Source organism: Perca fluviatilis, chromosome 6 (assembly GCF_010015445.1).
Source record: "Perca fluviatilis chromosome 6, GENO_Pfluv_1.0, whole genome shotgun sequence".
NCBI lineage: Eukaryota > Metazoa > Chordata > Actinopteri > Perciformes > Percidae > Perca > Perca fluviatilis.
The window spans coordinates 15,754,003-15,780,069 of NC_053117.1; the positions used below are offsets into that span (position 1 = coordinate 15,754,003).

The window sequence follows — 26,067 nt, forward strand, 5'->3', positions numbered from 1 at the left end:
CTTTCCCTCTAGGCATGAGTGTTTATCAATGGTTCTCTGGCAAGTATATAACTCCTGGCGAATGGCTAGTATCAGCACACATATTCAGTTCTCATCCTGCAGGCCTAACAGCCATTTCCACCTACTGATTTTAACATCCAACTCGGTTTGTATCCATCTGCCTCTTTTTCCCTCCCCATCTCTTGTCTCAGCCACTGTCTCTTCTTCTGTCTGTCATTAAGCAAGAGGCTCTCTGCTCCACATACTGTTAAATTAGGACCACTCTTTGTCTCTGTGTGAATATGGTTAAAAACGGTATTAGTTTTCTGACTTCTCTCCATAGCATATGGAGCTCTGTGGCACCTTCCCAAGCCCCGGCACTCCTCTCTCAGTCCCAGTCACGGCACTGCGCCGATCGTTCGGATAGCAACACGGCATAATGTAATTGGACTAAAGAGCGCACTGGGAATTATATCAATGCTCTGAAATAAAGTGTGACTGAAATGTTGTTCTGGGGAGGCTATTGAGCTTGTGATGCAGCGGGGTTGTCCTCAGGTATCAGGGGGGTTTTTCAACTGCTGAGGAGAATGGGGAAAGAGAGACAGAGGGAGAGATGGGGAAAGAGAAAAAAGTTTGAATGTCTGTGTTCTTTTCTTCTCGCCGCCTGTGAAGGATGAAAAGCGTCACGCTTTAAAAGATGCTTTTGACTTTTCCGCTTCATTTTTCTTCCAAACTCAGTTTTTTTCCCCCCGTTGTTCAGCAGAGACGCTGGTAGGAACTGCATTTTAATCATGTTTCGCTAATAGAGGGAGGAATGAAAACAAAAGGGAGGGTGAAAGAGGCATGGAGGGGTATTGTCTCTCTATGCAAAATACACTGCATTGTTTGTTTGTTTTTCCTCTTTGTCACACACACACACACACACACACACACACACACACACACACACACACACACACACATACACATCAGGTGGATCGTCTCTCACTATCTCTATTCCCCCCAGATACATATCTATTGCTTTGTCTTTAGCTTTCCCTCATTTCTCCTTCAATCTCTGACTCGCCACCACCCTCTTCATGTTGTTTTTGCACTCTGGGTCTTTTTCTGTAGTTTTGGACACTATACCTATAGGTAAATACAGTTTACAATATCATCTTCACTGCCGTTGTAAAGATTATAGACATGGGTTCTCCTTTGGATACAGCTTTGCAGTAGTCCAATGGAAACAAGGAAAAACAAGCCTCAAATCAGTGCAGTTTTAACCCAACTATCACATTTTAAATTCAGTTATTTTGAGTTCTTTAAAAAGGTGAGTACTGAGAAAAAAATCTATTATGACTCTTGTCTGTACTGCGAGGTTAAAGCTGTTTTCAGTGCAGTGCGTATGTTTACCATCTCTGCAGTACATTTGGTGAGAACAATGTTATTCTTACCTACAGGCTACAGCCTAGTTATATTGGCCAAAACATCAACTTTAAGACCCAGTTGTAAAACATCCACAATTTTTCTTTAACCCTTTCACCTTAATTTCTCTGGGTTGTAAAGAGAACATCTCACTGTAATCTATCCACAAGGACCCTAAACCAGGCCCCTGGGAGGACAGCCGTGATAAAAACCATATCCTCGAGGATATGTTGGCTTCCTGGCACTTTGAGTGGATACGAGCAATGGTGGTAAGTGGGCATGTGTGTGGCTCTGGCACTGACTCCTGATGGTGTGTGTCGCTGTCTTCCGGTTTCCTATTTAGCTCATCGTCTGTCCGACGGCCTCTGTCTGCCGTCCTGTCCGGGTTTGTGTACAGTATTTGTCTCCTGTCCGCGTCTCAAACAACACCCACGCACTGCACGTTTGGCCTAACCCCACCTCGAGGCCTCTGCCTGCTCTTTAAGGTGATGGGGGGAACTAATGGGGCTCCAGCATGGAAGGCTGCTCCTGTCTTTTTGTGTGACTTCCCCGTAGCACTGTAGACCTGTTACACTGCAAGGTGACAGCTGTATTGAGGTGCAATGGTGTGTTAACTATGTTTTGCTGGTGGGACTTTTGGCTCTGGGATACTACGGTAAAGGGTGACATTGGGAGTGATTCAAGTGAATTTTTACGTGTGCAGGAGAGGGGCCATAAGGCAAAAAAAATTCATAGAGTGGTGGTGTGTATTTATTTATTTTTATCCCCCAAAAAAAAAACAAAAAAAAGAAAAAAGACTTAGATATTTTTTGGAAAGCACTAATTACATTCCTCTCACAAATAATGATTCTTTTCACACCTTATGACCCCTTAGTCACTGATAATAAGCACCGAACAAAAACATTTTCTAATGACTTTCAGAGCCCAGAGTGCGTATACTGTGTGTGTGTGTGCGTGCATGTGTGTGTGGGTGTGGGTGGTGGGGTGATTTAAATGCGTTCGTGAGCGCTTTTTCTTAAAAGTTGCTACAGAAACAGCAAAACTATTTCATATTGCTCGAGCAAATCCCAATGCTCATTATGCCTAATGCAGCAATGTCTACTCCCCCAACTGTTATTGTTCTGAATCACATACACACAAGCGGCTGAACCAACTGAACTTCCTGACTGATGAACTATGCATCAAAGGATTACGACGAGCACTCGTTGCACTGTAGGTGAGGAGTTCTTGTGTGCTCTCATCCACCCAAAGTAACTCTCTTCGAGTCTCTCACCAAATAGGATGTTGGAGATGGCACACACTCAGCCCTCCCGGTCTCTCATTGGACAGAATGTGGAGCACAACACTTGACAGCAGTGTCGTCTGAATTTGAAAGTCAGACATGTAAGAAGGCAGCCGCCACCTTTTCTTTTAACAAGAGTCATGAATCTGTAATGAGCACAGAGAGGATGCATATTTTATTTACTTTTTTGAAGAAGTGATCCCTTCACTTCATAGGGATGCACTCTCGCTCTGTCGTTTTCTTTTCTTCCAAAACAAAGTTTAAAACAGTGAATGTTACAGCTGTTGCCGTTGCCTGTGTCTCTCTGAACATGAATATGTAATTAAAGGTACGTCAAAGGTAGCAAAAGCTTTACAGACCTAGGTGATGAATCAGATGTGATTTTGCTCAAACAAGATTAAGAAATGATTTACTTAATTAAAACATTTTTTTTAAATATAAAATAGTTAAACATTTTAATTAGTTAAATATAGACTAGACTCTTGTGGATACATACTCTACCTTACAGAATAGAATAAATACATTTATTTTTATCCTAATTAACAAATTTTGTACCTTATCAGATGATGTAAAAGCCCATTTGTACCTTTATCTTGGGCTATGGTCAAAACAAGGAATTAGAATTTAGATTGTGCAGTAGCATGTGTTTTAAGTCAACCCAGACAGAGAGGCTGAGACGGACAAACCGATAGACTGACAGACAGATTGGGGGAGATGGGCTGGAGCAGCTAAACCAGGCCAACAGAGGACAAGAGTAATGTTGTCCCATTCATCACACACTGCCAGACTGAATCCTGGGAAGGACAGGGGAAGGATAGCGCAGGAGCAGGGGAGCAGAGGTGAGGCTAGGTGGGGGAGAATTGGGCAGGCTGGGGGTGCAGGTTGGGCGGGGGTCGGGTGGCGTTCAGCAGGAGGCGAAGAAGGGGGTAGCGCAGAAGTTGAGCGTGCGTGCGCGACCTTGAGTCTGATGGAGTGGCTGGTGTGGTGGAGGTGATGAGAGGCCCCAGGGGGAGATGGGTAAAGATGATCAGCGGCAAACCACCTCCTGCCACCCAGACTCATCAGAGACACACACAAACGCACACTCATAACACCAGAAACCTTTCTCTTTAGGATAGGAAGCAGAGGTCAAACTGAAAATAAGTCACCACCACAGCTTCTTCTTTTATTCACTCTTACTCTTTCCCTCTATCCCTCTCTTTTACATATGTGTATATTTATCCTCGCTATGGGACTACACTGGGTGAAGAGACTAATTAGTACTAGAGAGCATTGTGTCTGTCTGGTCCACCTTCAGCTGACAGTCTAAACTGGAGTTTGACTTTGGCTTAGTGGAAGCAACCCTCTGCACACACCGATATTCTCAAAAAAAACTGTGTGTGCATCATATACACACACTTCTCCATCCATTTGGCCCTATGGGGGTGGGGCGCCTCTTCACATTTTAACGTGGCCTTTGTGTGTGCGAGCCGCTTGATGAGGGCCAGGAGGACGTGCAGCACATCTCAACACCCTAGTTAAACAGATATTTATGTGTTTATGATCAAAAGAGAGGGAGGGAAATAGCGATGTATTCCCAGCATTCGCTCATGGATTAGTTGTTGTATGAGATACATTATTTATTAAAACCACAGCTTCAAAAAAGAAAAAAAAAAGGGGGGGGGGGGTGTAACATCTGCCTCTTTCATGTGGCGCTGGCGAGGTGCCAGGTTGCATGGTGGCATCCGAGGCCGGTCGCAGGGCCTTTTGTCTCGTCTTGTCATTTCCTGACAGAGGGGAGATGTTCTTCTAGGCCACTGGGTTCCCAAGTTTGTTTTTTTATCCCTTAGGGGCCTCCCTTAACTCCCAGTGGGTTAAATCTGTGACTCATCGCTCCCCAGTGGAGTTGGAAATACTTGAAATAGACACAGATGAAATGTATTAGTTGTCATTTTAAGGGCAGTTATTGGCTTACATAATGTGCCTCTGTTTTAGGAGCTGAGCTATTTAAGTGGTCAACATGAGAGATGGAAAGGACTCTGTGCATGCTGCTTTTAACTCACTGCCACAAAGTTCTATCTGCCTGGAAAAAAGGTTGAGCAAGTGAAAAATGACTTTACAAAGCAGTTGCTCACATTTTCATGAAAATATGTAAAAGAAAGGTGTTTCATTGTGCTGATTAACAGCCAGAATATCTTTCAATATACAGTATCTCACAAAAGTGAGTACACCCCTCACATTTTAGTAAACATTTCATTATATCTTTTAATGGGACAACACTGAAAAAATTACACTTTGCTACAATGTAAAGTATTAAGTGTGCAGCTTGTATAACAGTGTAAATGTGCTGTCCCCTCAAAATAACTCAACATACAGCCATTAATGTCTAAACCGCTGGCGACAAAAGTGAGTACACCCCTATGTTAAATTCCCATAGAGGCAGGCAGATTTTTATTTTTAAAGGCCAGTTATTTCATGGATCCAGGATACTATGCATCCTGATAAAGTTCCCTTGGCCTTTGGAATTAAAATAGCCCCCCCACATCATCACATACTTTTCACCATAACTAGAGATTGGCATGGTTTTTGTCGGTTAGCCTAATAGCTGGTTTGATTTGCATTGAGAGATGATCTTATGGAAAGTACCCCATGCCATACTCTTTCTTGCTTCAGTTTAGAGACAGGCCATCTTCTCATTTAACTGTTTTGACTCACAATTGTTACTCATGGATAGAGCCAAACAAAATACTACTATACTGAACTGAATGCCACCAGTGAATGCTACTGAGCTAATGAAAGCCTCCTCTCCCCCTAGTGAACAGTGTTGCACTTTCATTAATCACAAAATTATTTTTTATATTTAATAACTTTACAGTAAGTCAACAATTCAGACAAATATTACATTTATGGTTAAAAAAAAGATTTTCTTTTATCTAAATTTCATTTTTCAGATCACAACACATCAGTTTTAAGTATACAGTGGATGCTAATTGTAAGCGGTATTCATTACTTTGTCATTCCTAATTCTTGCACAGGCTTTGGAAATTGAATTTGTGTCGCGCCTAAAGCATTCCTCAACTTGCTCAACTTTTCAGTGTTTTTTTCCACCCTTTTTCCTAGGGTGGAAATGGGAGGGATGCCGCCTCCCTCTGCAGTTACAAAATCAACAAGAAAGCTTTCAGATGCCCTCTGGGAGCCACATATTAGCATCCTGTCACATTTTATATGACATTTCAATTTTTACTGTGCTGCCGAGTGAGAGAGGCAAAAAGAAAAACAAAGAAAAACAGGTGCAATTTTAGCACAGCAGCAATGAGCAGCAGCCACTTGTGGTTCAGACTCATTTCGTGGTGTGATGGGATGTATGGTGCTGCATTATAACCGTTAGGTTTATCATTTTCATGGTGAAACCCAGCAGGGAGAACAATGTGATCGGAGGTTAAAACAGTCTCAAATGGCTTTCTCTATTTCCACCCAGTAGATATAGGACAGATATTTGAGTCCATCGTAATAGGCTAAGTCCTCAGTGACCTCTCTCTTGTTTAGCTCTAGGCCTTGGGTCAGTGAAGAACAAACTGTCTTTGCAAAGTTTACAACTGCTCACTTTGCACTTTTGCATTTAGATGTACTCTGGCATGATGCTGTCTTTCTGAAAGAGAAATGGAGCAGTCGAGTACACAGAGGCATTGCACATTTTTCCTTTGTTAAATATTTAATCAAGTGTTTCAAGGAGTTTTCCACATTTGTTTACCACAATTTACCAGCAAGTGCAATGTGGTTAGCCTGAGCTGGCTGTTTCTATGCATGTGTATGTGAGAGAGTGCGCGTCCCTGGGCTTTCTCTGGTGTCACTGAGGGTTGTTTCTCCTTAAGAAATGCAAACAACTCGCATCACTTTAACGAGCCTTCCCGCCTCTGTCTTCCCTGATGGGAGCACTCCCGTGATGCAGCCTGCCCCACAGACTTGTACACAGGGTGGCTTAATGCTGAAGTGATGGGGGCTTAGCTGATATTTCATATCACACTTCACACATCAAAACAATGATGCAAACTTTGGACATAACCACATAAGATACATTTATATCTTTAAACGCCATACATGCAATTAAAACAGCTCTCTGCCAACAAAGGGCGCCAACTCACTTAATATTTCTGCTGCCAGCCTGATGAAAGTTAATTGATGTCAAAGATTTCTTCTGCACGTAGAACCATTTTATTCACGGAATAAACAGGTTGTCTCGAAGCAGTTTTTCATTTAATACAGAGAGTAGTATTCAGTTCTTCCGACTTTACCCTGCTCACAACGTTCTGAGTGGCCCTGACCCTTTGCTATACAGTAGATCATAAAACATATGCTCTTCAGAAGGAGAGACAAATCATCACACAGGATTAAATTAATATTAAATAATATTAGATAGACACTCTGGAGAATGCAATCTGGAGACACAAATTACTGATGTTTTGAATGAGCAAAATCACTGATGATCATGGGCATTCAGAAAATGAATTCAAGCAGTATGTATTTACTCTTATATATTCTGTCAACCCACAACTGGGAATACTAAAATGTATTCAGGGTTTTGATATTCTTGCATTTATTGTTTTAATTATATCTTACTGCTGTCAACTTTACATGCAATTGTTTTGTATCCTTTGTATGAAGCATTTGGTTTGGTTAAATGTAGTTGTGGCAGAAAGCATGCCATCTTTGTAATTAAATAATCATTAAAGACCTTTATAATTAATCTTAGAATCTGATTTGCTTTATATCTTAAGTGCAGTTAATGGCATTGCACATAGTGGTATATGTCCTGTACTGTACTCCATATACAAGCAAACATGATGACAGAAAAGTATACATATCTCATCTGCACGGAGACCTGTCTGTCAGTAGATGAAATCCTCAAGAATGAATGTTCTGTTAGCCGACTGCAAAGACGATTTGTAGTACACAAACTGAACTGGCAGTTACTGTAACATGTCAGTGTAACTCATTGCAGATTAACCTACAGTTGCAGTCTATTAAAATGCATGATGCTAAACTCATTAGGCAGGCTTATTGCACTGTCTGTCTGAATGATTCAAGCCATGCAGCATCATCCTTCAGAATACTGTTGTCAGAGGTGCTGGGATTTGTTGCATACTTTAAGCATTAACATGACTTGCAACTGTAGCCAAGTCAAAGCGAGAGGCCTCGCAGATTTAATTTTATTAGCCGTGCCTTCAGGTCTCCAAACAAACCCACTTAGTCTTCCTGACAGACACAGGAAGAGACAGAATGGGAATACCGGCCCTGAGTCTCCTGCACAGACCCTGCTCGTCTTTCTGAATGAGACTAGAAGCTCGGCAGGAAAACCACAGAAAGCATGACAAAACTGAGTCCTTGATTTAACTTAGTATACTAGTGACGGATCCACTGTGGAGCATGTGTGTCTTAGAGAGCTCACCTCCCCGATTCAAATATTTCACAGATTTTTTTGTTAAAAATGGGAGTCAACCGAACGCTTCCTTTCACCTTGACTGTGATGTGTGAATGCCATGTCTCTCGCCTCGTCTTTCTGTATCAATTCCCCCTCTATCAGTGATGACATTGCAGCCTAAAACAAACTCCCTCAGTAGAGAAAGAAACTGCTTCTAGAAGTCAAGGGCCCTCATCGTGTAATCTGTGTCAGGATATAATATCGTTTGCAGAGTCACACAGCAAGACCAGGTGTGCAGATCAACCTTATCTAATAGCTGTAGGGTGTGTGTCTGTGTGTGTGTGTGTGTGTGTGTGTGTGTGTGCGTGTGTGTTTGTGTGCATATTGGGTTCCATTATAGGAACAGGTTGCCTGGCTCCATATGTGCGCAGTGTGCGGGGAAGCTGGGAAAACAAGGTTCTCCGTGGCCCTCTGTGTTATTGCTACCTCCCGCCTCCCCGAGCCGTGTTTGAAGACAGGAAATACGAGTCAGACCGCAGTCCGAGGGGCATGTGGCAATGGTTTATACTCCGATGACCTCTGACCTATCTTCTCCACCCCCGCCCGCTCTCTCACACCACTCCCCTGGCCCTCAAACACTCTCCCGAAAGTAAAACAGCCTGACCCGGCCCGGCTCAGCTCGGCTTGGCCTAACCCAGCCCCAGCACAATAGACCCTGCGTTCTGAGATTTGTTTGAGGGAGCAATGGAAAACAGATGGACTGAGGATAGAAGGAGGAGGAGGAGAGAGAGGGGAAGAAAGAAAGGGAGTCTTGTAAAATATTTGCGAAGAAAAATAACCCAGGGACGCTGTCTAATTATATCTATTTGTCTTGTGTGGTTTTGCTGGGGAGGCCATGTGGTCTCCCTGACTGCTCCATGGTTCATTTTTCACATTATCTGATCCTGGATGGAGAGTAAAAAGAAGAGGGTGGTTTTCGGGGAGGAGGTGGGGGTGTTTTGGGTCTCAATGGGAGGGTTGTGGTGAGGTGGGGGTGATGTGGAAAGGCCTCTGGGGTCCTGGAGGTTTCTGACTGCTTCACTGTCTTCTTTGGGTATAATGATAAGGATTACTCAGTTTTACTTCCCTAATCTAACGATGTCCATCCATCTTCATCGACAACACAGCCATTGCTGTACATGCTGTTTCTCTAACAAAAGATACATGTTTGTAGGGTGTCCATGAAAGGTTAAGCCATAATCTTTTAAACTTTCTTAAGCTATATCTTTTTTGTGTCTCTTCACTTTGCCGTTAATTAACTTACGTTATTTAACAGCTATGTAATATCCTCATTTTCCCCAGCTTTATGAAATCCAGATTCTTATCTGAACTAAGGTTTCTGGCATCTTTAATTCAGTTTTATTTTATTCACGAGTGTTAATTTGTTTAACAAATCATATCAACAATAAAGGAAACAAGCACATCAATTAATCCACTGAGAGAATACCAGCGACTCCCCGGCCTCCCCCTAAAAAAACTCACTATATTAGCAAAAAAAAATATTTTGGCAGGGTAACCTACTAGAACTGGGTGATCTTATAATGAAATAGCCATATTGAAATGTACCCACCCGTGATAGTTCCACTGTAACTGATAATAGATAGTCCTCTTCTTGTTATGCCCCCCTTTGGTCACCCGAGCATGCCCACCAATCACATCCAGCCGCAACCAGTCTGCATGTTGATGTCCTCACTCAGCCAACGGCTCTCGATCACTCTGTGTCACCTCATTCTGTCCACATCCATCCCATCCCTGCCTGCCTGTCAGTTAGTCAGCAGGCAGCTCGTTGGCTGTTGCATGACTTTTTCAATTCTTCACTTTGTTTCAGTAAGACGGGGGATTTTAGATTTTAGATTGCCTGCCTAGTAGGTCCCCCCCCCCCCACAACCCCATACTTCAATGTTCTCAAGTTCACAACCATCAAAAGTTGAAAAGGAAGCGCTCATCATGATGGGTGACGACGTTTAATAAGGAAGATAATGATGTCACGGCTGGTGACATCATCACAGTGTGCCAGCCAGCAGAACAAAAGAGGGCTCTGCCCGGCCTTCCTAGCTGTCTTGGCAGCAGCGGAGAGAGAGTGAGAGAGAGAGAGAGAGCCCAAAGTTTGATGTATCCATTCGGCTTTCAGTTTAATTCTGCCTCTCTGTTCACATATTCAAATTTTCCTGTGTGAGCATTGTGATTTGTTCTGCCGACTTTATATCTCTATTACTGCCTGGAATTAAAGCACTCCATCAGTTCATGCAGGATATCCGGTGATTTGGCTCCCCACCCCAAATCTTTGACGCTATTTAAAATGCATTGTTTTCACAAAGATGCCTGTGCCCAGCCTCTGTCTTCTCTCTCCTCCCCTTTCTTCACTGTCTCTCTTCCTCCCACCCTCGCTTTCTTTCTCTCTCGCCTACATCTCTATCTGTCCCCTTGCAGGACTCGGAGAGAAAGGGCTTCATGAACAAGCTTTATGCCATTCAGGACGTGTGCATCAGTGTGCAGAATGCACTGGATGAAGTGGCCTCCTACGGCGAGAGGATAAAGAAGTGAGTCGTAAACCCGCTCCTCGGCATAGGGCCCGCTCCGCTCTGCTCCGCACGTCCCAGTGTTTTCTCCCGCAATGCCAGGTTGCCCCGCTTCCCCTTGCCAGCCTAACTGAGTGTAACTCAGTGCTGCTCTCAGGAAACACTGCCAGCGTGACACCCAAACACACAGGCTGTCTGTCTTTACGTCCATCACGTCTCACTTAACCCTGCATGACCTCTTAACTGAATCATGTACATACTAGATTAAACACATCACTGCACATGCACACACACACAAAACCACGTATTGACTGTGCTCTCCTGCATACACAGGCACTCTCACTTTTGCATAGATGCATACAAAGCAAAGGGATGGCAGGGAATTTAGTTTTGATTAAAAGCTGTAATAAAAAAAATGTGTCAGGCCAAAGGTCCCTTCTTTGGTTACGGGTGAAAACATTTTAAATCAGGCTGGCACATTTGTGACCTGTGTTTCTATGAAGTTTAAAGCATTTTACAGATCAGATAGTGTGAATTGTATTGAGTCATAGCCCATTTTCACCATGCGATGCTGGCCTGCAAGACTTCGGGTTGAAGTTATTCCCTTCTGCACAGTTCCAGTGAGTTTGATGAATTTGTAGTGCAGCGGCATCCAGATCAGCTTGTTTGGGTCGAAACGAATTGAAATGCCCTCCCTGACTCCTCTCTCTACTCTACTCTCGGCGTGTTTGGCTAGAGTGAACTTTGCCATGTTTTTACAGTTCCTTTTTTTTTCTCTCTCTTTTCAGCACATTTAACTGGACTGTGCCTTTCTTAAGCTGGCTGGCCATCGTGGCTTTCGGCGGGGCCACCATCATCATCTACTTCATCCCCCTACGATACATTGTGCTAGCCTGGGGTGAGCTAATGTAAAAATGTGTAATGTTTATTTACATGTAGTGTTAAGTGTAAGTAATTCAATTTAAGTTACATGCAAATACAGTATCTAAGTAAACCTGTGGTAGAGAAATGCAATTTATATGTTCTATGCTGCTTTTTATGTATTGTATTTGGGTAAAAGCACAATCGGGGAGTGTAATGCAAATTATTTAGAGCGCACAGCCACCATAAAGGCTTTAACAACTCGTACAACATACAGCATGTGCTGATGTCCACCTTTCTTTCCCGACTCTTCCCTACCTGCCCCCACCGTTTTCCTCTCTCTACAGGGGTGAATAAATTCACCAAGAAGCTGCGAGACCCTTACATCATTGATAACAACGAGCTGTTAGACTTTCTATCCAGAGTGCCCTCAGATGTACAAGTGGTGGGTGAACTTTCCACTTTCATCTCAGCCTCATCTTTTATATCTTTTTGACAACACATCTGTCAGTTCCAGACACGGGCAATGGTTAGGGCTCCTTTTATTATCTCCTCTGTCTCTAACTCCGCCTTTTTTTTTTCTTTCTTTCTTTTTTCCTCCTCTCAGCCATTGGTGCCTCACTGTTGTACTCTTCATGTAGGGTGAACTATCCATTGTTTTAGCCACACAGACATCTAATCTAATTGTTTCAGAGTCGTTCCTGTGTTTTCCTATTAATAGCTTCCTAGTCTAATTCAATTTCCACATACATAACTGGAGCTCTGTAATAAGATAACGAGGTTAAGTGAGTTTAGTGCCCAGCATATAACTAGGTTGATTGACTCCATACACATACACTCACACACAATTACAGTTAGCTGTTGTTTCCCAGCTATGCTAGTAATTGGAACAGAGTGTAAACCAACAGTTAACCAGCCCCATGCGGTTTTGCTTCTACATTAACCGTGAGATCAGATTAACTTTGTGGCTGTAGACTACAGATGTTTCGTTAAAATATAGGGATGTGTGTGTGTGTGTGTGTGTGTGTGTGTGTGTGTGTGTGTGTGTGTGTGAGTAACGTGCTGTGCTGCTCAGGACAAAGTGCAGTTTAAACTGCAATTAAGCGGCAGCTTGTGAAAGTCGTTGTGTTATCCAGCACTGATGGTGTCCGCTGTGGCCGTTAAGCCCTGCAGTGCTGAGTTCAATACACACGCACATGAACGCACACATTACACACATGCAGGCTGAGGCTGAAACGACCCGGGGCCTCTGATACGACCAATCCCCTGCCACATCAGCGCTGACACACTTCCTCTTTGATCGAACTTCTTTCATCTTTACAGGGTCATAATCCTTGCTCCCCTACACACCCCCGCCAACCCCCCGTGTTCTCCCCCTTTTGGCCCCCGTGCAGTTTTACAGTTTCATAGTTTACTGGGGCCTGCTGCAGCAGTAGGCACAAGGCAGATAGCCATGGGCTTAAATGAGCCCAAGCTGTCCCCTCTGGTGTAGTGCAGCCACCTTACACACCTGGTGCCTGGAGGAGCGGAGCGGGGAAGGGGCCCAGGCCAGGCAGGTATGAGGCCTTTACAAGGCCCCTAATGAGGGCCTGCTGGCTAGGGGAGGTGGGGGCAGACATGCTGCTCTGGTCTGGTGCCCGTGCTGCTGGAGGTGTGCCTACTGTATAAGTAATACTGTAAGTGCTACTGTAACGGTTATTGCTGCAGCTGTCGGAATGGTAATTGTTGCCAGGTTTCACTGACAGTTTGGAGGCTTACCGAGTAATGAGGGTGAAAGACCAAGGGAGAGGAGTAAGAATAGATTTCAGGGGAGGAAAGATGAGGATGGAAATAGAGGAACTGGAGGAGGAATTAGGACAGAAAGTACAAGTAGAGTTGATTGATTATTAGAAATGACGTGTTGATTATTTAGGGAAGGGTAGTGTTGTTTGTATCAATAAGATAAGGTCAAGGAAATTTAGATGTACTGCTCAGTCATCTGATAAAGAACTGAGACTAGCACTGATCACTTTCTTACTGAATCCAAAGGTTAACTTTCTTTGCAGAAAGTTAACACCTCGCTCAGCGGTCGTTGGCTAAAAACAGACCAGAACGTTCTACTCTGCAGTGTGTCCCGCAGTGCTGGGTTCACCTCATTGCCTGCCCCCACCTTACTGGGTCAAAGCAGTCCGTGGGGCTCAAGCCCTTTGGGCTCTCGAATGATGCAGAGAGGTGCTGGGGTCCAAATGGAGCATCCCCTCACAGGCATGTGTCCATAGCACCCACTGGCATTGGTGCAGGGGCCCACTATGCCTGATACCATGGGTGACTAATGAAGTGCTATTTCAGGGCCTGGGTGTGACCTAACACACATACATAATCACACACACACGCGCTCACACACACGCTCTCCCAGCAGTAGTGCATGTGAGGTGGGTTGGGGGTGTTTCAGTGCAGTGTTCCGCATCATTTAGAGGTGCTTCAGTGCAGCCAGAACTGATGAGGTTCTAATGACTTTATATACAAAGGGCGTCCACGCTGGGCTACAGTCCATCATAACGGATGTCACTGTAGAGCACCACAGTAACTGTGGAACAGCTTTTGGACTCTCATAGTTTTCTCATCTTTCATTTATCTTTATAGTACACGTAAAAGTACATGAAAGAAACTTTGCATTCAGCTGCAACATTACTCCCGTCTCATCGGTTGTGCAGTTAACGGAAGGAACTTTAGTCCTGCAAACCAAGCTCTTTAAATCAATGACACTGGGCCCCTAACAGCACTGTCAAACACCCTTTTAAAAACAAAATCCCCAGTGGTGCATGGAAGCCGCAACAGGCAGAGTTACCTTTTTACCACCTGAACAGTTTACTTAAATCATTATGTCCCTCTGTGAGCAGCAATGTTAACTGTGTGTGTGTGTGTGTGTGTGTGTGTGTGTGTGTGTGTGTGTGTGTGTGTGTGTGTGTGTGTGTGTGTGTGTGTGTGTGTGTGTGAGAAAGAGTCGCTGTCCCTCTCTGGGTAACAGTTTCCTGTATCTGGTTTGTATCTTTTACCAGCGTAAGCTATCGTTATGGTCATTATCGGGGAATCCTTCATGTCCTCTTAAACGAGGCCAAACTGAGCACCTTTATAGTGCTCAGTATTCCCTACCTGGCGTTTGGGAGGTGTCAGTGCACTAGTATGTTTTACGACGCCATTAGCAATGTGAGCTAGGGAGTGCGTAAGTAGGGGCAAGGCAATTAGCATGCCAAGTGGCCCTTTATGGTGTAAAGGAGCTGGATCAAACCCCCAGTACAAAAATAAGCATGAATTCCAATTTTGCGCCTAATGAGCGGTGGGAAGTCGGGTTAATATTTTTAGACAACATTTATGTTGGGAATGAAACCTCATTGGACATACAGGGTTCAAAGGCAGGATAGTTAAAGGTTGAAACGTTGCCAGATGCCATCACTTGCATCTACCAGAGGTCTCTCTCTCCTCCGCTTTGTCCTTTTTTTTTCTTTCTCGCTTTTGTAACAAATTTAAACATTTCAGTGCAAGTGGCCAATTAGTCACTATTCAGTGTGTGTCGTGCCATAGCAGCTAATAGGCAAAACTTTTCTTACTATGTCTCTTTTTTTTTTTTTTTGCTCACTGATTTATGCCACCTTGACATGCCTTTTCTTTCCCAGCAATACACACGATACACACGAGTGCTGAGTCCTCCGCTCTGTGTGAACTATACACAATAGTGTTTCCCTGGAAACATTTAATAACCCTTATGCTCCATTAGGCGTCACATGAGATGAAACCCGCTGAGATTTGTGCTCTGTGGAAAGGACTGGATAACAGAATAACATAGTATCATTAAAATGTTACTCCCTTGCATTTCTTGACTTCTTATTATTTACTTGCCTATTTGCCTTTTTTTTTTTTATCACTGTCACCCACCTTGGTTTTAGCCTTTTCTGCCTGCCCACACTGCCATCAACAAAACACAGTCAAAGGTTCCATGTGAGAGGGAGAGAGAGCATGAGAGACAGTGAGAGAGGAGCAGGTCCCGGGATGCTTTGTGGGTAACACCGTTAAACCAAGCACAGTACACAGCGCCCGTTCAGCTGAGCACACTTCAAAGCCTGTTTTGCACTTGTACTGTCAACATTTGGGAGCGGAGAGGAGAGGAGCGAGGGTGGAGCAGCCTTTGAGCAGCGCTGGGTCTTTACCCACTGCCTCTCCTGTCGATGTTCCCTTTAAGCTTCCCACTCGCGCTACCAAATTGCTTATGTGCTCGCCGCATTACCACACTTTTTACTTTCACCCCATTCCGGTTTCTTTTATTTTGCTAACGTCCCACTTTCTCCTCGCCTACTCTGCCTTTTCTTCTCTTTTTGACTTTAACTAGCTCTTGTTGTCTGCATGGGTTTGGTGCGCGTGTGTGTGTGTGTGTGTGTGTGTGTGTGTGTGTGTGTGTGTGTGTGTGTGTGTGTGTGTGTGTGTGTGTGTGTGTGTGTGTGTGTGTGTGTGTGTGTGTGTGTGTGTGTGTGTGTGTGTGTGTGTGTTTTATTAGGTGAGGTGAGCGGGGAGCCAAGGGTATAGCATCAGGCAGGCCTGTCACCTGTGTGGTGGAATTGAACCTGTGACGCATGAGCCCCATTTCTCTTGGCTGGCAGCTCTTCACAGATACAAACTCCTGTTTGATTGAGATATTGTTTTGTTTTTTTTCCCCGTACCTTTTTGTTTTTGTCGATCCCCTTCGCTACCCTTCATGAGAAACAAAACCCTACTTTCTACTGACATGCAAACTTTTCTTTGTTTTTTTTCTGCACTCACAAATAGTTTTGTTTGGACAGGAATGTCAACGCGCAGAATTAAATTGCCGTGTTCCTTTTTGCTGCTGTAGGCGTTTGGCCGTGTAATGGGACCACTAACAGCCAGTGATCCCGCGCAATATCTGTCCTACTTTTGGATCCGTGGTAGCTTGCTCAGAGCCTGCAGCAAACGATGAGTGAGAACGAGTCGCACATGGAGAAACATTTTGGCGTATCTTTTGTGAATTTTGCTTGCAATTATTTGATATTAACAGACATGTGTCCATGTACCTACGCTACATGCCGATGTGCTTACTCCTTCACTCATGAGAGAATTAAATCATTCAACCATTCAGTCACTTGTTCATCCACTGTCATTGATTGCAGTTAACGTTGGTGCTCTGCCAGGACTGCCATGGTCCCTAAACCAAACTAACAGATACACACACACACACACACACACACACACACACACACACACACACACACACACACACACACACACACACACACACACACACACACACACACACACACAGATGGGGCTGTATAAACCCCACTCTGTCCCGTTTTTTTGCTCCCTTGTCTGCTTTAGTTGGCAGGGCTATAAAAGGATCCACACCCACAGGAGAACAGTATGTGTCATCACCCGAGTGTCCACGAGTGTCCACTCTGTCTCGCCAAGTCTCTTCTTCACTTTCATTGTTTTCTCTCCTGTCTCCTTTGTTGGGTTGTCCCGCTCTCTGCCCTTCCTCCCTTCATCTTTCTATCTACTTCTGTCATGTCTTTTATCTCGCTTCCCATCACTCCTTTCCTCCCTTGTTTTTCTCCACCTGGATTATTGCCCTTGTATCCCTTCAGACTACCTCATAGTCTCTCATTTCACTCGCTTTATCCGACTAACCGTTTTTATTTGTACAGCTGTTTAGTAGGATGTTAGTTTGCCTCGTGGACAGTGAGGAGTATCCAGATCTGTATCAGTGCAGTCTGGCTGCCTAGTGAGGCGTAGAGAGCAACACATGCTGGCCTAACCACTCTGTAAGCACCTTAACGAGACATTGGTGACCACCACTGTGAAACAGAGGAACTGAAATACCCCACTGTATGTGTGTACGGTGTGTGTGAATTTCTTTGGGATTCAATGATGCAGTGGCAGGGTGTTGTGTGAAGCCGTGATGTGGGAGGCGCGGGGGTGTGGGGTGTACATTGTCTTTGCTGGTATTCACATGTGTGTGCATGCATTGGTGAGCACAAGCGCGCTTCTTTGCATGTCAGATTTGTACGTTGCAGGCAGAGGAAACTGGAAGGCCTCATTGAAGCGACAGTGGGAACCAGTAGAAGATGGATGATGAAGGCTCGTTCCCAGCCAGTGCTAAGAGACGCTGCTGTTCCCGTCCACAGCAGACAGACCCACCATGAGACAGAACAGAGAAACCATATTGACGTCAGTTTGTTGTCTGCCTGGAGAATCAGAGCGGGTGCCAGTCAATCAGACAGGCAGAGTAGCCTACAGTACATCAGCCTGGGAAGCATCCCACAGACGATACTGGCTCTTTGGTGCTGTGACTGTTAAAGTCTTTTATTTTTTTATTCTATTAGTATTCTGATTCAGTGGCTAGTGCTTGTCAGTGTCTTGAATCTGTCTAGGCTAGTGACTGTGTGTGCATGCACACACATCTGAAAGTGAGAGACTGCCAGAGTGACAGTCTCTGGTTGTTGACGCTCAGCCACTGTGATGCTTTTGCGTCTGAGTGTCCATCACTTAAGAGCAGCTTCTTTCGAAGCTCTGCTCACCATCTTTGCAAAGCGGTGGCGGCGGTGCGCGGTCATGCGCGGTGGCAGAAACTATACGCTCTATAGCTTTAAATTAACCAATTAATTAACATTAAATAGCGTTAAATTATCGGATTAAAAGAATAGTTTGAACGTTTTTGGTAAGTCACTTATTCACGTTCTTGCCGTTAGATGAGAAGTTTGATACCACTCTAGTCTCTCATACTGTAGGTATCTGGTAAATATGAAGTTACAGCCAGGTGACAGTTAGCTTAGCTAAGCAACGGGAAACAGGAAACAAAAATAGCTTAATGCTGCATTATTTTTTAGCTGGGCGCAGTAACCTCCTGGAGTCTCTGCTTGTTGCCTGGCAACCTCACAGTGACAACAAAACCCCAGAAGGTCACCACTCCAGATCAAGAAATATTCCAGAATAATAACCCTCCTAAAATCTATCACGGTCTTTTTTTACACTAGGTGGGTTTTGTTATCTTTGGACAGGGCAAGGCTAGCTGTTTTTTTTGTTGGCTATAGCTTCATATTTAGCTGACACATATGAGAGCGGTATTACTCTTCTCATTCAACTTGCTGTAAGCAAGCGAGCAGATAACAAACAGGTGTATTGCTCAGTGTCACACTTTTCATCACGTTAAGGCTACAGTAGGGCTGCAGCACAGTATGTAGACATGCAGCAAATCAGTAAGTTTGGTCAGCTTATACTTACACTTACATAACTGTTACAACATACATAAGAGAACAACAAACATTTTTTAAAGAAAGTAAAATCCTGCTTTTAAAAGGCTTTATAGCTCACTGGGTACAGCATGGCATTGAGATTGTTTTGGTGGAAGGCTTCCTTGTTATTAAGGGTGAGAATACACACATAGTGCCTTGCGATTCCTTGAACTAAAGTGTCCATCAAATATCTTTGTGATCACACCATGTCAATGTTGAGTTGTTTTCTTCTGCTGTCCTTGAGTAAATGTCTGAACAGTGATTTTAAGGAAACTAGAAATTCTGGACATGCCTCTCTCATGCCTCTCTGTCTGTAACTGAACCGTAAGTCATCCAAAGTAGTTAAAAAACACTCCAAGTTGATGTGGCTGTTCTGCACCTAATAGCTGACAGGTCCTCCACCTGTGTGCAAGGAGACAGGAGCCTCATCAGGTCATGTCTTCTGTAGTTTCCATTGAGAAGAAGGAATGCTCCACAAAGACAGAGCGCTCTCTGTTCAGTCCGGCCTGACTGGAGAGAGAAAGATGTTAAAGAGATTGTACGTTGTTGTTTTTTCTTGGCTTTTGTACCATGAATGGTGCAAACACATGCGTGTTGTTAATCTATCTGGCCAGTAGTTAGTATAGGCTACATTCTCTAATGAACATTTTGGTTTTTTGAGAGTTAATCATTTTGTGTATTTATATGTTTAGCCAGATAAACCCCCTGACATATAGCTCATTATGTATCAAGCTCCATGTGATCAATAACAAGTTGATACTGTAGTGACTATCACTACCCTATAAAGGGTTACGGTGCTTTGTCTATCTTCTGTCTCCTTCTCATCCCTCTGCCCTTTCTCTTCTAACCATCTTGCCATACTGAGATGACTCTGTTGTCTCTCCAAGCTTTCCCACGAGGCCTTGCCCTGTTCTGTTTGTTTGTGTGATCCCTTCCCTTAGGCCACTGTCCCACATCTGCAGAAGTCTGTGTGTACGCGTATTATTTGTGTGCGTCTGTGTATAAGCACGACTGTATTTGGAGCTTTGAACAGTGTACATAGATTGTGTGTGTGTGTGTGTGTGTGTGTGTGTGTGTGTGTGTGTAGATTGTGTGTGTGTGTGTAGATTGTGTGTGTGTGTGTTGTAATCAGTGTGTAATCCCTTCCCTGAGGCCACTGTTCCACACAGCTGGACTCAGAGAGCCTCTGGAGGGTTTCTGTGCTATTCAAGCATCCTTTGCTCTTTCCACCTGACCGGGTGGTGTGTGTGTGTGTGTGTGTGTGTGTGTGCGTGTGCGTGCGTGCGTGCGTGCATGCCTGCGTGTGTGTTTCTGTGTGTTTTAACAGGTGCAGTACCGAGAGCTGAAACTGGATCCCAATCCCAGTCCAAATAAAAGGAAGAAAAACAACCCCGGGTAGATGACTGTGTCCGCCCACCAACTCTTCTCTTCTCCACTTTTCTTCTCGTGGTCTTATTACTGGACGCTAAGGAGCAGAGGAAGACAGCTCCGTATCAGCTCGGCTCAGCTATCCTTCCTTTTTTTCTTTCCTCTTTTCTTCTCTAAAACCTCATTTTTTTTCTGTCGTTAATTGCTCATGAAGTACAGTACAGTACAGTTTCCTGAAGTGTAATTTTTGTATAAAAAAGACGAGTACAAGAAATATTCCCATTTATGTTTTTGATTAAGTTTAAAAGGCGATGAAAGGATGTTTGGAATGACCTTTTTCTCAGCCGTGTGAGCCACTCTTCTCTTTTCCTCTCTCCATCACTCTGACAGCTCCGAGCACTCTGTCCATCTACTCGCCACGAGTGACAAGTGTCACACAATGAGTAAAACGAGCTTTAACATTTAAACTCACCGTCCCCAAAATACATTTGTAGTGTATCCGTGCTTATCAAAATACAAGCCTGCATTATAACTCTGCAATAGACTTTTAAGTTTTTTTTAGCTCATATTGTTCTTATTATTAAATGTTTTTGGTAATATTGTTCATATTTTCTAATTGTTTTTGTACTGAAGAACCTTTTGTTTACTTCCTCTCTTGGATCGTAATGATGTTATGTTCACTGGCAGTAATTTGGATTGTTTCCACTTAACTCAGCCAGCCAAGTTGATTAGCAATTATGGTCGTAGCCTCCAGATATGTCCATCTACACAAACACAAAGCTGGACCAACAGGCTGAAAGCTTGTGCTGGTATCTGTCTGTGCTTTTAATACAAGGGCCAAATTTGCTTCTTCTTTTTTTTTAAAGATATTAATCCAAAAAAAAAAAAAAAAATCAAACCACAGTGGACAGTGGTATTAGTTTAAAGTACAGTGAGTCTGTTCTTCTTAAAATAGATTGTGATTACATAATCATAATTAAATAATACCCAGAGGATAAAGGAACATCACTGTAGAGGATTAAACAGTTTGTATTTTGCCCCAAACCTTTATCACTACTAAATATCCAGATAATTTAGCTGTAGCCTCGTTTAACCCCTTAAAAACGTGTCAAAGTCCCCTGTCAGCCAATCATCGAGACACCTTCTCTGTCTGTCAGGAGGCGCAGCAGACTGGGCCTTCTGCTGTCGTTAATATAGATGTCACCCAGTCTATGCAGAGTGTCGCCAGGCAGGCCTTTAGGCAGCCACAGCCCTAATCTTGTTTGAAAGGCTGGTCTCCTTTCCTCTCATCTCTCCGTTTGCCTTGGCGGCCACACAAGACAGCATTCACACACGCACGCACACACAAGCATGCATGCAGACACAAAAGAAAAGAAAAAAAAAAGAACACATCCTCTAATGTGAATACACCGCTTCTTTAAGAGATCTCGCGTACACATACTGCACCTACTTGCTCACAGATGAAAGCATAACATCCCATTTGAGCAGACACATTCTCTCTCAGACACACACACACACACACTCACACAAACATGCTCTCTGTGATGCTGTGCCCCAGGCTGGCCACCCTCTCCATCTGCCCCACCTCCTGTGCCCACAGCTCAACTTTGATCTGCCTTTCCAGAGACAGAGGCTTGTGTATGTGAACTGTGTATGAGAGTGTTTGCGTACACATGTTTATGCAATCAAAGACACGTTGCTTTTCTCGCCGTCGGTGTGTGTTACAATTGTATCACCCCTCCAGCTGTACACTGATGCGTAGATTCAGTCAATGTGTGTGTCAGCATGTTGAAGTGTGTGTGTGTGGTGCAGCAGAAGTGCCAGCTGTTATTTGGTGTGGAGTTTACTGGTGTAGAAGGCCGTCAGCTAGATGAGCAGCAAGTCGCTGTGTGACAAGGCAAGCCTCTGAGGGGACTTAGGCCTCAGATGTCAGGGATGGAGGAATGTATGCGTGTGTGGGTTTTATGCTATTTCAGATCTCTTTTCCCATCATGCTTCTCTCCGTTTGCTCTCTCTGCGGTTCCCTCATTCGTCAGTGAACGGGGTTGCGACCCTGTCTGAAGGGACGGCCTCCTGGGCTTCTTGCTGAGCATCTGTTGAAAGATCACAGCTCAGGCTACATTTGAAGAGGTCTCCCCTCATCCTACTGATCCCTGCCTCCATTTCCCCCACTTCTCCATCTTTGTGTTCCATCTCCCCCCTCCCTTTGTCTGTCTCTCTGTCTTTATCACTCTACACCCCCTCTCTACTACAACTAAAGCGCTCTTCTGCCATTGTGTCATCTTCTAGCCCTGCCTGTCTTCTTGCCATTGCCTGTACCCTTTCCCATCCCTCTTTACCCATCCATATCCATGCTTAAATATCAACAGGCTTGGATTTGTCACTCCAGAGGGCCATTGATTTTGTTTTGTTGTTTTGAGGAATCCACTTGAAAGACAATAACAGACTGTCCCCTAAGAGTAGCGTCGCAGACTGATTATAGCCTCCCTCAACAAACCCACTCTGTGGCTCGTGAAGGATGGCTTTTTATAATGCCTGAAGGGACTGTTTGAATACCCGATACGTATGGGTCTACTACTGTATGTAGTTACTTTACAAAAAATGTGGTGACTATTGTGTGGTATTGCATCCAAATACCGTTTCTTGTTCTGTCTTTTATTATTGGATTTCAGCTGTTTGCAAGCAAAGTATTTTTTATTTAGAGAAAATAAATTATAGAAAAGGAATGTATCAGACTGACAGATGTAAAAGGAAAAAAAAAAGCACTTTTATTTGCACCAAGTTGAAATGAGACTATTTATTTTTTAAATACTGTACATAGCTACTTAATTTATGTTTGTATTTTCTACAGTATGCCTGTTGATGTTGTAAAGTAGGTGTATGCCTGCCTCATTTTCTAAGATCTGTCTTTTTCCGCCTGCTACGTTGCCTGCCTGTGACATCATTTTCATGTGCCCAGATCGGACCAATGACATTTCAGGACAGGAATAAGGAGCCGAGACATGGGGTTAGTCACGGGGAGAAAATGTTTTTTTTCTGGTTTGAGAAATGAAATGCATCTGATGTATGTTGCTTATTTTGAAAGAAAAAAAATAGAAAAACAAACACAAAATTAAATATTTTTTATCATCTTCAGAGTGTCTGGATTATTGCAACATTTACTTTCTGCTTCTTCTCGTTTCCAAACCAACACTGGTAGCAGCAAAGGAAATGGATGGCCATTCATCTCAGTCTGAGGCACCAAATTCACATTTCAGTGTTCAAATCCCCCCTCTCCTCACCTCCTTTGCTCCACCGCCCACTCGACCCACTCCAACAAGCAGGCCCGAGCCCCTTTCTTCATTCGTGTTCAGCTTCAGGAAGTGGCTCATTCCTCACAGCTGTCTGTGTGGCCGAGACCCTGAGTGCACATCAGCGCCTGAAGCAGCTCAGACCAGGATGAATTCTGCCACAACTGGCTTTACTCTCTTTCACTGTGGCCCCCACATGAAGCCACTGCATTTGTTAAGTTATTTTCATTTATTTTGTGATAAATAATAGTTAACGTGTAAAAAAAACCCAAAAACAATTCTCTTTGAACAAAGTATCAGTAGAAAAGGAGAACTTGAGGTAGTAACAGTCAATACAGAAGTTATCGTTTTGCCATAAAAAAAACATGCAACTTGGAACATTCAACAAAATTACATTTTTAGGGACATTTTTCCATTCGAAAAAATCTAATATTAACAAGGTAGTGAACAATATACAACCCATGTACTGTAGTAGGTAAATATTAAATGTTTTCTCTCTAGAAATGAACACACGGCTAACTTCAAAACGCATGCCTACCCATTTACCTGTCTGTAACTGACACAGATGCCCTTTTGTTAGCATTTCAATCAAAGGTTGCACATTCAAGTCTTAGTGTGTTCACAGATCAGCCACTAGCGCTTTCCCCCGAGCCTTGAGATCTTCCAGTATCTCCATTAGGAACATTGTATTCTCTCCTTTGCACTCTTTCACTGCCTGGGACACCTGCCCCAGGTAACTCCCTCTGCTGAGCTCCAGCAGTGTCTCTGCATCCTCCACCAGCCTCACCGCCTGCTGGTCTGTCCAGCCCAAAGTCACTTCTTGGTGCGAGTGCGTCTCCAGGGCCCTGACCAGCGTGTAGCCCAGGCTGTAGGACTTGTCGCTGGGCTGCAGGTGGCCGGGCAGACCCTTTTCTTGCCGGTAGGAGAAAATGAGGTGGGCCAGCAGAGAGGATCCGGCCTCCAGCAGGGGCAGGTTCAACACCTTCGTCGTGTCGTTTCTCAGGGCTGAGTCCCCGACCTGCGCGCTGCGGAGGAGCTCCTCTCTCTGACTTGTGGCAGAGACCAGTTTCAGCGCAGTAAGCCCGTCTCGGTCAGTCTGCTGCAGCAGAACGGAGCCTGGAGGGGGCAGAGGTACACAGGATCAGATCACGCAACCCTTACTGGCTTCGACTACAGTCTTTTCCATCAGAGCTCAAGGCTACTAAAGCCTACTTGCACAATGACATTTACTGCTTTTGAAAAGATCGTACGCATGGGTGAAAATGCTGCAGCGAGAGGAAACGACCTGCGACAAGCGTGACTGCAAACATAATTTTTTTATTTTTTTAACTGCTACAGAACAAAACAAGTTAACTAATTTGTTCTAAATAGTAGCAAGTACTTCATCAACAGTGACAGTGTCAAGTGTTTTTAAGACTGTTTTAAGGTCTGTCACTGCCTCTATTGAAGTAAGACAACTCTACGCATGAGAGCGCAAGGACGAGTGCATAACGTTCAGGTGTTCGAGTGTTTCAGCTTCACACGCACCGTGACAAAACAGAATATTTAAATGCAAACACTACTAAAACAAATACTCTTTGACCCCCCCTCCCCCCCCAGTAAGTGATGTGAACTGTGAAGCACGTTCTGTCGCGTGACTTTTGTTGTGCTAAACAAAACGATTGATTTATTGAGTATTCTTCAACCTTCACTAAAGCTCATCTAAAGCCTCCCAGATTGAAAGCAACGAAGGATGTGCTCTGGATACGAGTGGCATCACCTGAAGCTACTTGTTGGGAAATAAACTACTAATGAACGGACTTAAAATTAGAATCCACCCGCAGTTTTAGTAAGCTGTGATATACGGCAGTAGGATTTTGATATTAAAACGGCGGCTTAGCCTTAAACTAGGAGGTTAATGAGTCGAATGTAAACAGCCGGCGGAGGCATCAGCGATAACATCATGACACTGACATGCAGCCAAGCTACTATAGGCCGCAGCATCATTATCAAATAAGGCGGAAGAGACACTACACGGGTCACTGACAGGACGCAGCAACAAATATAAATAGTGCGCGCACAAAAATATGCATATGCTATACAGTACACACACTCACACTGACGTGAGGAGTTAAAGCGAACAGCTGGGGCCTCATTGCCAGCCCGGGCTTTTAGCTCACTTCAGCACTAACTTCAGCTGACACTTGGTCTTAACTGTGTGACGGGCAGGTCACTTTGTGTTTGTGTACAAGGCGCAGAGGGTTGGTGACCTGATGGAGGCTCTGCTTTTTTTTTTTTTTTTTTTTAAATGTACTGCCGCACGCAAACTCGTTGCTATCATTAGAATCGCTTACACCGAGAGTTACAGGGGGTGATACACTCGCAACAGACCTCAACTGTGACATCAGAAAATGACTGCTGAAAGTTCTACCCTTCTACTCTGTTCCCTTTCAATGAAGTTCATTTCATTCATAATTAACAATTAATTAATTATTATTGTTAAGTGAAAGAGGCAGATGAAGCACATCTAGAAAACAAATACTTATACATTCAAAACCTCTCCAACAACCTTGGCATTACCCTTTCAGCGCTGCACTACATTCAAACTGAACATGACAGTCACAGTTGAATGTAACACTTGTTTCCTCCCTTCTACAAAGCCGGGAAA

General features: G+C 44.0%; 2 protein-coding genes across 11 annotated transcripts in view; one reads left to right on the forward strand and one right to left on the reverse strand.

Moving 5' to 3' along the window:
• mctp1a (multiple C2 domains, transmembrane 1a) overlaps nt 1–21,514 on the forward strand; it is a 138,719-nt gene extending 117,205 nt beyond the window's left edge. For 5 of the 7 annotated variants that reach the window (XM_039802831.1, XM_039802834.1, XM_039802832.1 and 2 more), the window contains 5 exons: nt 1,557–1,655; nt 10,536–10,645; nt 11,413–11,522; nt 11,833–11,930; nt 20,090–21,514. In XM_039802831.1, coding sequence (XP_039658765.1) covers nt 1,557–1,655; nt 10,536–10,645; nt 11,413–11,522; nt 11,833–11,930; nt 20,090–20,161 — 489 coding nt within the window. In that variant the 3' untranslated portion in view covers nt 20,162–21,514. The remainder of the gene's footprint in view (nt 1–1,556; nt 1,656–10,535; nt 10,646–11,412; nt 11,523–11,832; nt 11,931–20,089) is intronic. The other 2 variants (XM_039802833.1, XM_039802835.1) reach the window with 1 other exon arrangement.
• Nucleotides 21,515–23,240: 1,726 nt separating this feature from the next.
• The window catches only part of slf1 (SMC5-SMC6 complex localization factor 1), a 34,178-nt gene continuing 31,351 nt past the window's right edge, over nt 23,241–26,067 (reverse strand). The window contains exon 17 of one of the 4 annotated variants that reach the window (XM_039802841.1): nt 23,241–24,536. In XM_039802841.1, the coding sequence (XP_039658775.1) occupies nt 24,040–24,536 (497 nt within the window). In that variant the 3' untranslated portion in view covers nt 23,241–24,039. The remainder of the gene's footprint in view (nt 24,537–26,067) is intronic. The other 3 variants (XM_039802839.1, XM_039802840.1, XM_039802843.1) reach the window with 3 other exon arrangements.